This window comes from Propithecus coquereli, unplaced genomic scaffold (genome assembly GCF_000956105.1).
Source record: "Propithecus coquereli isolate 6110/MARCELLA unplaced genomic scaffold, Pcoq_1.0 Scaffold821, whole genome shotgun sequence".
Lineage (NCBI taxonomy): Eukaryota > Metazoa > Chordata > Mammalia > Primates > Indriidae > Propithecus > Propithecus coquereli.
Genome location: NW_012154408.1, coordinates 61,899 through 77,853, shown reverse-complemented (window position 1 = coordinate 77,853; position 15,955 = coordinate 61,899). Strand labels below are relative to the sequence as shown.

Genomic DNA, 15,955 nt, shown 5'->3' with positions numbered 1-15,955 from the left:
AGCAGCCCAGTGGTGACTCATTCACCCTCACCCTGCCCCACCTAGGAAAGCCCTCAGTCTCCCCCTGCCCCGACCAAGAAGGCCACTTGCACACACTCTTGGCTGAGGAGCTGAGGACCTACCCGGGTACCCTGAGCCCTGCCAGGGCTGCAGGAACTGCAGGGGCCAGAGGAAGGGGAGCCTTTTCCAGATTTGCACAAAGTTGCTGTGAGTGGCCCCGGGGACTGGTTAGCAAGCCTTTGCAGAGCACATTCTGTGTGTCAGCGGTTTCTGTGGCACTGTCTTCACCTCCCTGCCTCAATAACAGACAATAGTCAGCCCACAACCCTGGCCCTGGGACCCCCCATTCTGGTCTCACGGCTGGAAGCCCCTGGCCTGGCCCATGGGACATGACATTACTGGCTTGGAAGAGCCTTGAAGGTGGCCAGCCTGCCCTGGGCCAGGGCCCAGGTCTTCCTACTACACCATAGCCTTGTGGGCAGTGTCTGGGGAAGGGACCTGGCCTGGGGGCCATTTGGTAGTGCCAGATGTCAGAGGCCACCTCAGGGTCAGAACCCATGTGCCCTGTTCCCGAGTGGGTCTGCAGGCCAAGCAGGACTAAGGAGGAGGCCTGCAGGTTGAGCAACATGGGCAGGTAGGACCTGAAGCCTGGAGAACAAGCCCTCAGAGCCTCCTGGGCCTGTGGTGGGGAGGGGGTGGGGGGGCAGCGGAAAGCAGGACCCAGGGCAGCCACAGCCCTTGGTGCTGCAATGGGCGAGGGGTGGGAGCGAGAGTGTGCAGCCACTAGAGCTGGGGGACCCCCATGGGGCACATGTCTGAACCATGTCAAGTCTGCCAAAGCTGGAAAGACAGAGGCGCCATTGGAATGCCCACTGCAGCAGAGAGCCCTGGTCGCAGACAGTTTCCCCGAGGTATCACCTCATGCAATCCCCAGGGTCACTGGGTCTTCAGAAGGTGCTGATACCCTGAAGTCAAGGGCCCTGGAGAGGCTTGACCTGCCTGGGAGGGATGTGGGGGAGGTTGCCAGAGGGAAGAATGTGTGACCAGACGTGGGAACTGGGGCGGGGCTGGGGAACGAAGGGCAAGGATCTGAGTGGGACCCTGAGTGGCACTGGTGGGCTGCAGCAGTGGGGATTGCCACACTGAGATCTGCACTCAGAGGGCCCCTACAGCTGCCAGGAATGTGAGCAGAGCCCCCTGGGAGGCTCCCTGCCACTGGAGTCTGAGTATAGCACTAAAGATAGCAGGAGGGCCTGGGAGAGTATTGGGATTCTGCACCGACAGCTGACCCCGACAGGTGCAGAGGCCTCAGCAGGCGGCCCCAGTGTCCTGAGCCAGGTGGGACCCTCCCCCACAAACTCTTAGGAAGGCCCCTGAGCCACGGCAGGTCTCCACTGCTTTCAGGGGGGCTCCTTGGGCTGAGCGTGAATGTGCGTGTCATCTGCCGGTTCCCCTGTCCTGTCTCCCCTGGAAGTTGCTGTTACGTACCCCGCCACTTTGGCCCCACCATAGGCCCTAGAGACACTTATTTTTGATTCTGGAAGCAGAAGTTGCTGAGGAGTCTGGTTTATTTTAAAATGCAGTGAAGGAAAAACCTGGTGTGACCTGAGGGCATCTGCCCAGCTGCTCAAGGGCAAGAACGGGAGGAAGGGGAGCCCAGCACACGCGGCCGCTGAATTGTGCTTCATGCCCTGTGGGATCAGTGTGGCCAACACTTCCTCAGGCAGCATGGGGGGCCGGGGACAGCATGCTCCTGGCTGCCTGAGGACAAGGTTCAGGCAAGAAGGCTTCAGGGGCTCCAGGTCAGCCTCACAGAGGGGAGAGAAAAGAGTGGGGTGGCCCTATAGCATTGGCCTGGTCTCCCCAGCCCAGGAAACAGTGCAGGTAAGTTCTCATTTCCCAGCTGGCAGGCCCAGGGCCTGGACTCCAGAGTAAGCCAGAAGAGGGAGCAGGCTCTGCCCAGGTGACTGGAGGGCAGCTCGTACCTCCCTGGGTGCCCAGGCTGGCCGGGCTCATGGGTCCTCTCCCCTTCAGGATTGTGAGCACCTGCCATGTGTCCTGGAGTTTTTGATGTTGCATTTTATTCACTTAAGATTCATAGTTAAGTTATCTTTGTTGGCTAGGCACAGTGGCTCTTGCCTGCAAACCTAGCACTTTGGGAGGCCAAGGTGGGAGGATCAATTGAGGCCAGGAGTTGGAAACTAGCCTGGGCAACACAGCGAGACCCCATCTCTACAAAATATATATTAAAAAATTAGCTGGGTGTGGTGGCAAGTGCCGTAGTCCCAGCTACCAGGGAAGCTGAGCCAGGAGGATTGCTTGAGCCCAGGAGTTGGAGGCTGCAATGAGCCATGATCAAACCACTGCACTCCAGCCTGGGTGACAGAGGAGACCCTGTCTCTTAAAAAAAAGTTCACTTTGTAAACACATGGATTTGATGGTGAATAAGAGTGGGCCTCTCCCCATTCCAGCAGAGGACATTAGTGGAGCCCCAAGCCTTGGTTCCTGAGGAGTTTCTGCCCTGAGCAGTGGAGGGCAAGGAGGCTGGAACACAGGCAGCTGCAGGGAAGTTCTGAGGCACTACTGCTTTGTTGAGGCACAGGGAGCTGATGGCAGGAGGGGGGCCCAGAACCCCAGAGGAGCGGTGCTCCCATGTAGACTCCAGGACTGCTTTCCATGGGAACAGTATGTCAGCACAGTGGCACAGCTGGGAGGCTGTGGACACCGCTGGCTCCATTTTTGGGGCAGCCCCCGCCAGGGCTGACCAAAGGGCTGTAGGACACAGGCAGCTACTGTGATGTGGGTAGAGGCCTGCAGAGACTGGTGTGGGAGCTGAGTGTTTCCCAGTCCTGGGTTGAGGTGGGCCTTGGAGCGTGTTACTGTGGGATCCTGAGGGCTTGAGTCAGAGGGACGAAAGTAGCAGCATGTGTCAGGGGTGGTCTTCCCAAGACCCCAGCCCCTCCTCTGGATGGGAGTGATGAGTACTCCCAGGGTAAGGAAGCTCTAGCCTCCCTACGGGGCTGGAGCCTGGGACCCAGTAGCTGGTGCTCCGAAGGCACGCGATCGTAGGAAGAGGGCACCGAAGCGCCATGCTCTTCTGGGCAGGTCTGAGTCCAAAGGCGCCACTGGGCAAGGGGCCTAGGGGCACGGGGGCCTGCCCAGGAGCCCACTTGTGCTCGGCTCACTCGGTACCCGGGACCCGGCTCCCGGCCCAGCACTGCCCTGGGGGGCTGCGTGCCCAGGGGCCGGGATGAAGCTGGGGCCCGGCCTGGAGCAACCCTTGACCTGAGCTCCAGGGCTTGTAGGGTAGTCTCCTAGGCAGCAGGGTAGAGCCGACTTCACTGGACGCACGCCCGAGCCCTCCCTGGGAAAGAAGCCCACTCGCGCCGCCCGGCGAAGACCGCGCCGCACAATGCCACAGCGCGTGCGCAGCCGCTCGCGACCGCGCGCCCGGCTCTTGTGCGCGTTCGCGCATGTGACGTAATCCTCCGAACGGGGCGCACCGTCACCCTCCAGCCACCAGGGGGCGCCGCCGGAGCGCTTTGGCTGCCACGGCGCGTGCGCCCCTCCGGAGCGCATTTGGTTCCCGGCTCTCCCGGCCCTTGGGCCGTCCTTTTCAACCCTTGAATTGTACTTCCGGTGCGAAGATCAGGGGCAAGATGGTGCCGCCGGTGCAGGTCTCTCCGCTCATCAAGGTGAACCAGGTTTCATGGCCGCTGCCCGGTGCTCGGAGCTCCCGCGTCCTGCCCCACCCCTCCCGCGACGCCCACCCCGCGAATCCCGACCCCTCCCCCGCGCCCCCGTCCCGCGAATCCCGACCCCGCCCCGGTCCTCCTGCCCCGAGTACCCGGCCGCGCTGACCGCCCTCTCCCACCGCTCTCTGCTGCAGCTCGGCCGCTACTCCGCCCTGTTTCTCGGCGTGGCCTACGGAGCCACACGCTACAGTGAGTGACGGCGGGGCCAGGGCCGGGGGCTGCTCGGCTTCCCTGTGGGACTCCCAGTGCCGTTTAGTAAACCCCAGCGCAGAAAGGGGACAGGGGCGGGTGCGAGGCTGCAGTACACATTCTCCATCCTAGACCCGCAGAGGCGCCAGCGGGCTTGGCCCCCGGGACGAAGCCACAGCGCGGACGTAGGGTTGACTTGGGATCAGCTTACCCACGGTGCAGGCTTCTGAGGCCCGGGCGGGGACTGGAAAGCGCCTAGTTCTTGATGAAATCTGGTACTGGGTGGGTGTTGGAGTGCTGAGGTCTGACGAGAGGCAAGTGGACCTCTGAGGGTTGGCAGAGGACCTAGGGAGCAAGTGCGTGAGGGGTGGGCTGCAGGGACCCTGTAGCCTCTGAGTTGGGCTCTTTTTGGGGTCAGGATCAGGCCTCGGCCTGCATTGAGGTAAAGGAGGGTAGACAGCAGGTGTATCTGGTTCACAGCATCGCTGAAGATGCCTTGATCTGTGGGCTCAGTTCCTTTTATGCAGCGTTTTCAGTGAATCGAACCCCCGTCCCCCCAACAGGTTACCTAAAACCCCGGGCAGAAGAGGAGAGGAGGATAGCAGCAGAGGAGAAGAAGAAGCAGGATGAGCTGAATCGGATTGCCAGAGAACTGGCAGAAGGTACTTGTGTCACTGGTTCTAGATTGTCCCCTCCCAAGTTTTCAGGAAAAATAGCTGGTCTCCAAGTGATCCCTGTTTGAGGGTGGGTCTGCCTCTCCGTTTGTCCAGCAGGGGCCCAGTGTGAAGAAGCGTACTTGTGGAGGAGGCGGCGGAGGGGGTCTTGGTAACAGTCAGTCTTTGTTGAGGCCCAGGCCACAGGCTGCCCATGTGAAGCCACTTCACCCCACTTAGAGGCCATGAGTTGAACATACTTTCCCCCTGACTGCCTTGGCAGAGTCAGGTCCAGGTGTGCAGGGATAAGGAGACAAAGGAGGACAGTTTAAGTAGGGCATGGCTGAGTTCTCCTAGAGTTAGATATTGGGTCGTTTAAAGGCTGGAAGTCTGAAGTCCTTTCCAGTTGCCTAAGAGTGTAATAATGTAGGTACTTTCTTTCTAACCTTTCAGCCCAAGAGGACAGCATATTAAAGTGAGAAGTCTGTGCCAGCCTGCTTTTCTCTGGAGCAGTAGTGGATGAATAAAGCTTCCTATGTTGTGTGATTCTCTGGCTCCCTCTCACCTACTACTGGCGTCAGTTGTCTTGATTTACTGGACTCAAGCTCGGCAGTTGTACTCTGTCTTTGCAGTTTGTTTGGGGTGGAGAACGGGGAGGGGGTTTCAAAAGAACTAATTGTTGTTACCAGTCACAGACCCAAAATGTATTGCACAAACAGCGAGAAGTGCAGAAACCCATTGCTTGTTGTTTCTGGGGAATCCAGTAGGCCAGACCCCTGGGTGGGCCTTGGCCCTCTGCCCCCTACTCACAGATCCTCCCTTTGATCCCAGGAGGTGGCTAGGTCAAACTGAAGACTGAAATCCAGGGATGTGGCCTCCCGAGGATGAAGCCAAGGTGCTGCTTGAGCTGTTCAGAGAGGTTGGGCCTGTGCTACCTGGCCTTCCAGCCCCTGCTGGCTGTGAGCCTGTCAGCCCCTTGGTCTGGTGGTTTGGAATGGAAAAGGTGATGTTGCTATTAATACTTCCCAGCTATATGCCTTGAGCAAATTTCTAGGCTTTGAGCCCTAGTTCCATTTGTAAAATGAGTTCACTTGCCTATGGGAAGAGAAAATGAGAAGCCCTACAAGTGTTTTAAAGCCTTGTGCTTGGTTAGGGTGAGGTTTGAGTGAGGGAGGTGACATATGCCTCCTGAGCTCGGTGGGATGGTACCCAGAGGGGCTGTCTGCTGTTGGGTCCTTCTGAGAACCCCTAGGAGCTCCCAGTCACAGGCTCTTGTTACCAGGGGCCACTGACCAGTGAGATGAAAATTAAACTGGCTCCAGTGGGCTGTCCCTGCCCAGTGTCAGGGGAGCTCACATCACGAGTTGAAAATCCTTACTTGCTACCAAACAATACCCATTTCAAATGTGAGTTCTGTGATGTCCCATTAGGTCTCCTGCCTCTGCCCTTCACTCTAGGCTTACCAGTATTAAGTCACTGGGGCACGTGGTTGCTGCTGTAAGGAAAGCTGCCGCTAGAAGGAGAGTCTGGGCCCATCGCCAGGTGCTGCCATCAGGGCCCACCCCGACCTCCCTGTTGGGAAGGGAGCATTCCATGTGGCGCTTGGTGCGGATCGTTTCTGCTCAGACTGCTCAGGTCTGATGGCTGCTCTGCTCGTGGCCATGACCTTTCTGGCAGAATTTCCTGACGGGTCAAATACAATGTGTTCTCTGCGTAATTCCACCACATAAAAAATAGGCATGTTGTTTTCTCTTTATTTTAAATCTCTGGCCTTGTGTTTTTTCCTAAACCGGATGGGAAACAGCGTCTCTGAACCCATCTATCTACCTATATACACATATATACATGTGCAGTTGTGAATGTTCCACTGTATGATTTTAGACACAGTTCACAGACCTTTTCAGAGATCTCCTGGTGGTAACTACTACGTATCCAAAAAATGGATGAGTAATGTAGCCTACACTGTAAATTATTCATAGTTGGCTTTATAAAAACCTTAACAAACCCCCAAAATATCCAAAGTTATCTTCAGTCATTTTCTTGGGCTTCCTAACCTCTTGTACCAAACTGCCACAGGCAGGGCCTGAGTCCTAGTGTATGAGTGGAGTGTGGGAGCCGTCGGGTCCCCACGGGACTGGTGCTCACAGGATGCAGCAGGTTGAAGACTTGGGTGCTGGGCCGCCATTGCAAATTTCTGTGCCCACTGCAAGAGAGGACAAGACCGAGAGTGAGAACCATGCACTGGCTGCACCAGCCTAGTGTCTTCCCCTCCACTCCCTGTGTCCTCTGCCAGCCCCTGTAGGAGAAAGGACAGAGCCTCGGTCTGTGACCATACCAAGCCGATTAGCCGGGGCTGAGCCTGCCTTAGTGCTTTAGCCCTGTTGACACTGTGCCTGGATTAGTCAGTCCTGGCCTCCCACAGCCCTGGCTGCCTTGTTTACGTTGTTCTGCCGATAGTGTAGGATTGCAGGAAATAGCAAGCAAAACCCCAGAGCTAGGTGGTTGAGCACAGGCCACACCAAGGCCGATGCCACTGGGGTTCTAATTTGGGGTGCACTGACTTGTTACAACTGAGTCCCACTCCCATAATGTAGGGTGTGGAGGTAAGTGCTCTGGACACAGTATAGGACTTTTTTTTATCGTAGCTTGCCTATTTTCTGGTTTTTTTTTGTTTGTTTTTAATTTTAGGTTTGCTGTTTTGTTTCTGAGGGTGGCATGGGAGGAGGGGCAGGTTTCTAAGCTACTGGGTGGTGGAAGAAGCTGTTAAGAGGTCAGTGGACTTTCCTGTTGTAGAGGAAAGAACACAGGTGCTTCCTTAGGAGAAACGTGAGTTCACTGGCTACGAGTGCGAGGAAATCCTTCACTCTGGGTCTGTTAACCAGGTGGAGGCGGCGCGCCGTTTCCGCGGGATGGGGCCTCCCCACCACGGCTCCTGCAGTGGGAACCTGAGTGGGCCAGCAACAGGGCTGTCTGAAATCTGCTCTGTTGTGTGATTCTCTGCCCCTTCACACGCCACTGGGGAGGTCCATTGTCACTGCCCCGCAGGCCGAGGGAGCGCAGACCTTTCTTGGTCGGCTGCTCCTCCTCCTTCTTCTTCTCCTCCAGGGCCTTCACTTTGGCCTCATACTCATCGGCCAGCGCCTTCCACTCCTTCCTGTTGTTCTGCAGCCGTTCAAACATGGGCAGGATCTCTTCGTGGAAACGGGAAAACTCCTGAAGGGAACAGAGAAATTGCTTTCCCTGCCCGTCCCCATCACCCTCCCTCGCTCACCCGTGGGGACCAGCAGGCAGGAGGAAGAACCACTGAGATGGCAAAGCCCTAAAAAGGGACAAGGCCTCAGGGCTTGTGTTCCCAATGTTAGAACGGGGAGCTTTAGGATGTGAACGCCCTCCATGCGGACAGTGTTAGCAGGGAGATGCAAGAACACAGTAGAAAATGCCGCCTGCAGGGGCCAAGGGGCAGGATGGAGGGAAGGGTGGTGAACGCGGGCGGAAGGACACAGGTGGACGGGCAGGCCCTGCGGCCCTCTCCCGTCTCTCGCACGCAGGCACACATCAACGAGCACAGGTCACAAATCACACGTGGACGTGGTGCTGGTGGAGTCCAGGAAGGCAGTTGGGGGATGCCCTGTGTAGGGGCTGTGACTTGTTGCCACTTCTGGACTGAGTGTCCTCCTGGTCCCACCTTCCCCCAGAGGGACACAGCCCAGTCAGGGACAACTTCACGGAGAACCAGATAACGTCCTCCTCAGGGTGTGGGCTGTCACCACAGAGCACACCCAGAGAGATGCAGCTCTTGTGCAGCCAGGGTGTCATAGGGCATCACACAGGGGCCTCTGCAGTTGGACCCCTGCCTCAGTACGTCCCCCAGCTCCTGCCCTGTGTCCTTGTGGGGCCAAACGGCAGACCAACATGGAACACCTCCGTGCCACGCACCTTGTACACGAATGTGCACACGAAGTCGATGAAGCCAACCTGCAGCTTGGGGAGCTCGGCTGCCTTGTTCCTGTCCATCATAGGCTGTGGGGGAAGCAGAGGAGGGTCACAAAGGGGCCCCTCCTCAGCGCCTGGGGACCTCACCCAGCCCCCAACTCCACAGCTCTGATCAATTCACTCCCAGAGACACAAAAAGAGCAGAGCCCAAGGTTGGAGACAGCCTGGCCCAGGCTGCCAATCCTGCTTGACAGACGCTGGCCCTTGGAAGCAAAAAGCCAAGACACCCCCCATGGCCAGCTGTCGGCGGCGGCGCCTCTCCACATCCCTTGTTGGCTCTAGTCAGTCCAGCCTTGGGGCCCCGGTGGGCAGCAGCCCTCGCCCATGTGCTGGCGGTGTCTCCTGAGCTGTGTTGCTGACTCGAAGATCCTGGTGCAGTCAGGCTCCCCGTGGCATGCCCTGCCAGGGGCCTTCCTGGAGCAGAGCTTGGTCCAGCTGGGCTTACCCGCAGAGCCGCCTGGACCCACAGAGGGGCCCTGGCTCTTCCAGTTTCGACGACTCTCATCTCTGCTTGAGCGTCAGCCCAGCCCTGCTTTTTCCATAATTTTACCCAGGTCCTGAGCCCCCTGAACTCATGTTGCACGGCCTTACAAAGTGAGATTAAGACTCAGGACCCCAGAAACCCCAGGTCCCAGCTGCCACTGAGCCAGGCCAGAAGCTCCTGAGGACCATGAAGGGGTCTAATCTCCTTGTTGGGGTGGGAGGCTCTGGAAGCAGCACTCACAATGGGCTGCTGATCCAAGACTGTCCTTTCCAAGTCACCTTGTTCCCAGAACTCAGCGGCCACCAGAAGAGCGACCTGGAGGGCACACAAAGGCAGCCATCAGTGGGCTCTGTGCTGGTCAGAAGGCTCCGGGCCTCGTTTTCTCTGCCCCAGACTCTGGGGTCCCGCCACTCAGGGCTTGGGGCCACTCTTGAGTACAGGGGGTTCTTCCCATGTTGCCGCCCCAGCCAGGGCTGGAGGCAGCCCTCAGTGTTGCTTGCAATCCACCGTCTGGGCTGCCCCAGATGCAGCCCCTCAAGCCTGTGAGGAGGCATTAATTCCGGGTCAATGTGGCCTGTGCGAGCACTAACCTTGCTCTGGACTTCCCAGGGCTTGGTGATGGCAGACAGGTCGCAGGCTGTCATCATCATGGCCCTACAGACAGACAGACCCAGTCACCAGTATTCACTGGATGCTTTCTGAGTGCAGGTAGTTTTTACATATTTTCTTACATGTAAGACAAGCCTGAGACAAGCCTGGGCAAAGACATTAGCTCTGAATCGACATTTTTTAGATGAAATAGATGAAGAAATGGAAGCTCAGGAAATAAAGTGAATGATTGCTGAAGGCCCCAAACCAAGAAGATGGCCTGTCTGCCCCCGAAGTCCTGCACTTTCTCCCCTGAAAATGGGGAGCGAATAGGGCGGGGCGTTTGTTTTGAGGCATCAGTAGGCTACTGAGAGATGTGCTGCTCTAGTGCCAGAGATTTGGGGGCCAGGGTCTCCTAGCTTGCCTGGGGGAAGGGTCTCAGGATCAAACTGCTGATGGGCCGGTGGGGCTCATGCTCTGCAGGGGAGCAGCCCTGCCACTCACATGACAATCTCCTTCCGCGTCGTCTCCAGGGACAGGTACTCCACCCAGCTCTTCTTGTCCTCATAGTTCTTGGACTCATCCACGATCTTCTGGAACATTGTCCTCTTTCTGAACCCCAACAACAAGGGAGGGCGCAGGTGGGAGCAAGCGGAGGGCACCCACCCCCCTCCCCTGCAGGAGGCTGGAGGCCAGAATCCAGGCCCCCTCTGCACCAGGATTGGGCCCCTCCCCTGGCTGTGCTGGTTGAGCCTCAACCCTGGACTCCCCCGCCCACCCCCTCGAAGCTCCCTGTTCTGGCCCCTACTGCCCTCGGGAAGGGTGCCCACTTGAAATAGAGCGCCAGGTCCGTTGCGATGATGGCAATGTCCATGAGGTGGATCACATGCTCGTGCTGACGCCGGTTCAGGTTCTGGTAGATGTTCAAGCTCTGCCGGAGGCCACTTGGTTGGTCTCAGGGCTGTGCCCAGGGCCATTGGGGCCCCCCACGGTCATCTCAGACCATGAGGACCCAGCCCCTCCCACTCCTGGGTGGCCTGTCTGTGCCTTTCAAGCCCTGGCCCTCTGGCCATTGTCAGGTGGATCCTGTTCCTCTGCAGCCAGGACGGCCCTGCCAACACCTCCCTCAGGGTGTCCACCCATCCCACAGCAGCTTCTACCTTGGGTCATCTCTCTGGACCCAGGTGGCCACACAGACCACAGCCCGGGGTGGGGAGGGAGGAGTGCTTGGTGTCCTGGTTCCTTGGGAACCACCCCACTCAGCCACCCCTTGCTCAAAATCCAGCCACCCCTTGGCCGGGCGCGGTGGCTCACGCCTGTAATCCTAGCGCTCTGGGAGGCCGAGGTGGGCGGATTGTTTGAGCTCAGGAGTTCGAAACCAGCCTGGGCAAGAGCGAGACCCCGTCTGTACTAAAAATAGAAAGAAATTAATTGGACAACTAAAAATATATAGAAAAAATTAGCCGGGCATGGTGGTGCATGCCTGTAGTGCCAGCTACTCGGGAGGCTGAGGCAGGAGGATTGCCTGAGCCCAGGAGTTTGAGGTTGCTGTGAGCTAGGATGACGCCACGGCACTCTAGCCAGGGCAACACAGTGAGACTCTGTCTCAGAAAAAAAAAAAAAATCCAGCCACCCCATGGAAGCCTCTGCCCCCCACCAGGCAGTCCCGGACCTCTGCCTCCTTGGACCCCACCCCCCCATGATGGGGATGTTTCCAAACTCAGCTCTAGCCCTGGGGCTCCTCACACAGCCCACTGGTGTCCTCCTGCTTCCAGAGCCAGGCCCACCCCCTCTGGCTTCAGCCCCGGGTCAGAACACCGCTCCAAACACCAGCTCCTCAGGACAGGGACGCGTGGTACCCAAGAGCAAGACACAAACCTCCTCCGAGAGCAGGAACTTCCCAAACTCCAGGTGGTGCCGTTCCAAAATTGAGGAGCCATGGAGCTTGGCTAAGGGATTCTGGGACCTGTTACAGATTTCATTAAAAAACAAATGAATGGTTACAAGAGCAGCCGAGAGGCGGTGGGGGTGAGGGGCCAATGCTGGGTGCCCTGCTGGTGTGGGGGCACCCCTCAGTCCCCAGGGGCTACAGCCCCTATAGCAGGCCCCACTTTCTGCATCACAGCTAGTGGGGTGCTCAGATTCATGCCAAGGGTGTGGAGGTGATCTGTTGCTAATTCACATGCCGCCCGTGTGCCCCAGCATGGAGCCTACTTCATCTGGTACAGGTTGTTGGTGCCACGGTGGTCAATGTCGTGGCACAGACCGGCTGTCACCATGGCGAAGGCCTCCAGGTCCGTGTAGTAGCTCTTCAGCTTGCCCGTCTGCGGAGACAGGACCTCCCATGCCCATGTGCCTGGCTCCAGTGGGGGGCAGGGGTGGGGGTCGGGGTGCTGGGCCTGAGTCTTCTCCCCTCCCCCCAGGTGCCCCCCACCTGTGGCCAGGCTGGAGTGTGCAGTCAGTGGGTGTTGGCCTCCTCCAATCCCTCTGCCCTTGAAGGGCCTGTCTCTCGCTCTTGGGGTATGTGGGGCACTACCCTTGGCACCAGGAGGGTCTGCACAACCCTGGTCATTCAGGAGGCCTAACAGGGAGACCCTTCTTGAGTCCCAGCCACGCACCATGAGCAACGTGAACATCGTCTGGGCCACGTTGAAGCCATGGCGCCAGTTGTGGTAGGTGATTCTCCGGTACCCTTTGCTGATAGAGAACAGGAACCGCACCAGGACCTGAGGGAGCCGAGAGGACACATGGGCCCTGGCACCAGGTGGAAGTCCCACCAAAGCCTCATGTGCTGATGGCTCTCTGTTGGGAGCCCTGCTTCCAGTCCATCATCCCCACGCCCTGTCTTCTAGGCCCCCATGACCTTTCCTGTGCCCCCTATTCACTGCTGGCCCCTGCCGGCCTTCATCGGGGGGAGTGCCATGTCAGGCACCTTGAGGTGGAGCTGGGCAGGGCAGAATCCCATCACCCACCTAGTGGTCCATCCACCAATCTATCCTTCCTTCCATCCACCATTCTATCCATCCACCCATCCATCCATTCATCAATTCACCCTCTCACCCATCTATCACCTATACATCTAATCACCCACTCACCTATCCATCACCCATCCATCTCATCCATCCACTCATCTCTCCATCTATCCATCCACCCATCCATTCATTCATCAATTCACCCTCTCACCTGTCCATCACCCATACATCCATATAACCGTCCATTTACCCATCTACTCATCCATTCATCCACCCATCCACTAACTCATTCATCCATCCACATCCATCCATCCATTCCATCTATCGATCCACCTGCCCACCCACCCACTCATTCATCCATCTGTTCATCTAACCATGCACTCATCCATCTCATTGTTTATTTTAGCCTTACTTGCTGCATGTATTTTACCTGTTCTGTGATGAACACGTCTGCCCCCCAAACTTCCTGTGGGACCTGGGACCCCAACACAACCCCTCATCTCCTGCCTGGGGGATCCAGGATCCCCTACCACATCCCCATTCCCACATCCTGGGGGACTTAGGACCCCGCCTATGTCCCCCTGTCACGTCACCCACCTCCTGGGGGATCTGGAACTTGCGGACCACGCCCAGCTCGTAGTACATCTGGATGCCACATTTGACCAGCTCCAGTTCCGTGCACTCCAGGTCAGAGAAATGGAACTCATAGATGTCAAACTTCTTGGGCCCCGGCAGCTCTTCCTTCTGTGGGGAGAGACCTTGGGTTGAGGGAGGTAGGCCCATGGCAGCCCTCATTTGTTCTTCCACCTTTCTCCTCTCTGAAGCCCCTGTCCAGCTGCAGATGCCGGGGCATCTCTGCCAGCATTTGTCCTCCCAGTTGCTCCAGCCTGGAGCCCAGGACCCTGCTGGTTCAGGCCATCCTCCCTCCTCCCTCTTCTCCTCCCACCCTGTGGCCCAACAGTGAGGACTGTGCCCAGCTGGGCAGACAGAGTAATGGTGGGGAGACAAACAGGCAAACACAAAGGGATGCACCTAAAAAGAGATGCAGACACATGTGGATACACAATCACACCTGTGAACACACAGGCACACCCATGGATACACAGGCACATGTGTGCAGACTCACACCACGCAGACACATGCACACAGCCGTACAGTCATACAGATGAGTGACTTTCAGAACCTGCCAAGTGCATTCACATGCCAAAGGCCTCCTATGTAGGGCTGACAGCCCCTGGGTGACTCTGGCTAAATCACGCAGGCAGGTGCAGGGTGATGGAGATGCCATATCACTGCCAAGTTACGAAGCGATGGTTTCTGGGAGATGCACAAGCACATGTCCATAGGCAACATGTGCACGCACACATGCACACACGTGCACACACACACACTGGGTGTTGTGGGCTCCTGGCCACTCCTGTAGCAGGGATGACACGCATGGACATGTAGTTCAAGCCATGCCCACAGAAACTAAGCATATATGGTTCTGGAAAAGTACAGAAGAAACAGGTGGACATGGAGGTACACTCAGCAGTGCAGACGTCGAGTTACATCGTTAGCCGGACAAACACTCTCAGAGACATGCTGGGTGAGACTGAAAGCCAGGACGATGTAGATACACATGCGAGGCATGTACACACATGTGAATGCACACGCAGACAGCAGCCAATGCCACAAGATGACACCGTGTGTGCCAAGCACCTCTGAGCTCAGAGAAAGGAGAACTATCCCCTCCCACCTCAGGGGTGGCCAATCTCCCTGCGAGGGATGGGAGCGGGACCCTCACCAAGACCAACCCCAGCTCGTCCTCATCGCAGTCAGCCGGCTCCTTCCCCAGGCGCTCCCTGGTTGGCTAACAGAGAAGAAAGATGTGTCCTGAGGCAGTGACAGTGTCACCTCTGCCCTCGTGTGTGGGATGCAGTGATGTCTGAGTACTAACGGTCAGCTTTCCTCTTGCCAAGGCCCAGGTGGCCTCTGATTCCAGAGATTAATGGTAATGTGTGTGTGGCAGCTCACTTTCCTGTGTGTTCCTGTGTCCTGGGCACTGTTCTAAGCCACCCACATGTGTGACTGATGGAATCTCCCGGGACGGACCAGGAAGCTGAGGAAACTGGGGCATGGGGAGGGCACCCTGGGCTGGGCAGTCAGGGTGGGCCCCGGGGTGTGTCCTGGCCCCGGGGAGCCCGCCTCCCTGCTGCAGAGGGACTGCTGGCAGGAGGGGCAGTACCAGGATGGCCTGGATTTCATCCTTGTCGCATTTCACGTGGTAGAGAACCATGTCCTGCGCGATGTCCTTGCGATTCTCCAGCTTGTTCATCTTGTCGTAGGTGTCGGTGTTCATCACAGACCAGCCCAGGAACTGCGTCAGGGACTGGGAGAGAGGGCAGCAGCGTCATCCACCCCAGCGCACCTTGGGGCGCACCTCTTGTGCACTGTACCCCGCGGCTTCTGAGCAGGTCCCCAGGTGCCGCCAGAGAGCTTCTGCTTCCAGGAATAGGCCCCACCAGCCCTTCCTGCCCCCACTCTCCCTGGCCTTGTGCTGGGCGGGGCCGAGGTGCGCGGTGAAGCCCCACACAGCCAGTGTCCCACACATGTCACCTCCAAAGCCACACCTGGTAACAGGTGTTTACCTCCATTAGGACTTCGTCCTGTTCGTCAAAGGGTTTCCCATCTTTCCTGTTGTAAAACGTTGCAACACCCACGATCTCCTCCTTCTTGTTGACGATGGGCATGGACAGCACGTTCTTGATGACCCAGCCCGAGTCATCCAGGGCACCCTCCTGCAGGGTGGCATCCAGAGCTGAGCACTCCCCACGACTGGCCCTGGCCCCCGGGGAGTGTGAGCCTCTTTTATTCTGCCTCTAACTGTGAGGATTGGGTCGCTGCTTCTGTCTCTCCACTCCCTCCTTGTGTTTGAATTCATGTCCATGGTTTTTGTGTCGTAGTTTTCCCACTAGAGGAGGTGGAGGATATTTTCCCACTAGGCCTGTGAAGGCTTTGGTCACACAGGAGCTCCCTCTCAGGAGGGTCCTGTGCTTGGTCGAATGCTCTGCTGTCATGCTCTTAAAGTTCTTAATAATTGCTCAACAAGGGGCCACATATTTTCATTTTGTACTGGGTGCTGAAAATTGTGTAGTTGGTCCTATCTTCCATCCCTTCAATACTAGGCCTCGCCAGTGAAAAGTGGACAGTGTGCCAATGGCAAACCATGTTTCCACTAGTCCATTCCATTTGACTCTCCACCTCCCCCAGGAACGAGCCTTTGCTGGCCATGTGGTGCCAGATGAAGGCATGTGCAGCAGACTCAAACCCTCAATAGGG

The 15,955-nt window shown here is 57.4% G+C and overlaps 2 protein-coding genes across 2 annotated transcripts in view; one reads left to right on the top strand and one right to left on the bottom strand.

Annotated features, from left to right (window-relative positions):
• The first annotated feature begins 3,607 nt into the window (after positions 1-3,607).
• On the top strand, positions 3,608-5,143 carry ATP5I (ATP synthase, H+ transporting, mitochondrial Fo complex, subunit E). Its single transcript, XM_012663693.1, has 4 exons — positions 3,608-3,695; positions 3,890-3,944; positions 4,508-4,606; positions 5,051-5,143. Exons 1-4 carry the CDS (start codon positions 3,660-3,662, stop codon positions 5,074-5,076), a joined length of 216 nt encoding a protein of 71 aa, XP_012519147.1. The 5' UTR covers positions 3,608-3,659; the 3' UTR covers positions 5,077-5,143.
• Positions 5,144-6,606: 1,463 nt separating this feature from the next.
• PDE6B (phosphodiesterase 6B, cGMP-specific, rod, beta) overlaps positions 6,607-15,955 on the bottom strand; it is a 34,383-nt gene continuing 25,034 nt past the window's right edge. Inside the window, exons 9-22 of the mRNA XM_012663692.1 lie at positions 15,265-15,414; positions 14,862-15,005; positions 14,421-14,486; positions 13,232-13,378; positions 12,281-12,388; positions 11,877-11,986; positions 11,541-11,628; positions 10,493-10,593; positions 10,167-10,274; positions 9,665-9,728; positions 9,315-9,389; positions 8,534-8,617; positions 7,660-7,810; positions 6,607-6,800 (exon numbers count right to left, since the gene is read on the bottom strand). Of these exons, the coding sequence (XP_012519146.1) occupies positions 6,739-6,800; positions 7,660-7,810; positions 8,534-8,617; positions 9,315-9,389; positions 9,665-9,728; positions 10,167-10,274; positions 10,493-10,593; positions 11,541-11,628; positions 11,877-11,986; positions 12,281-12,388; positions 13,232-13,378; positions 14,421-14,486; positions 14,862-15,005; positions 15,265-15,414 (1,458 nt within the window). The 3' untranslated portion in view covers positions 6,607-6,738. The remainder of the gene's footprint in view (positions 6,801-7,659; positions 7,811-8,533; positions 8,618-9,314; positions 9,390-9,664; positions 9,729-10,166; positions 10,275-10,492; positions 10,594-11,540; positions 11,629-11,876; positions 11,987-12,280; positions 12,389-13,231; positions 13,379-14,420; positions 14,487-14,861; positions 15,006-15,264; positions 15,415-15,955) is intronic.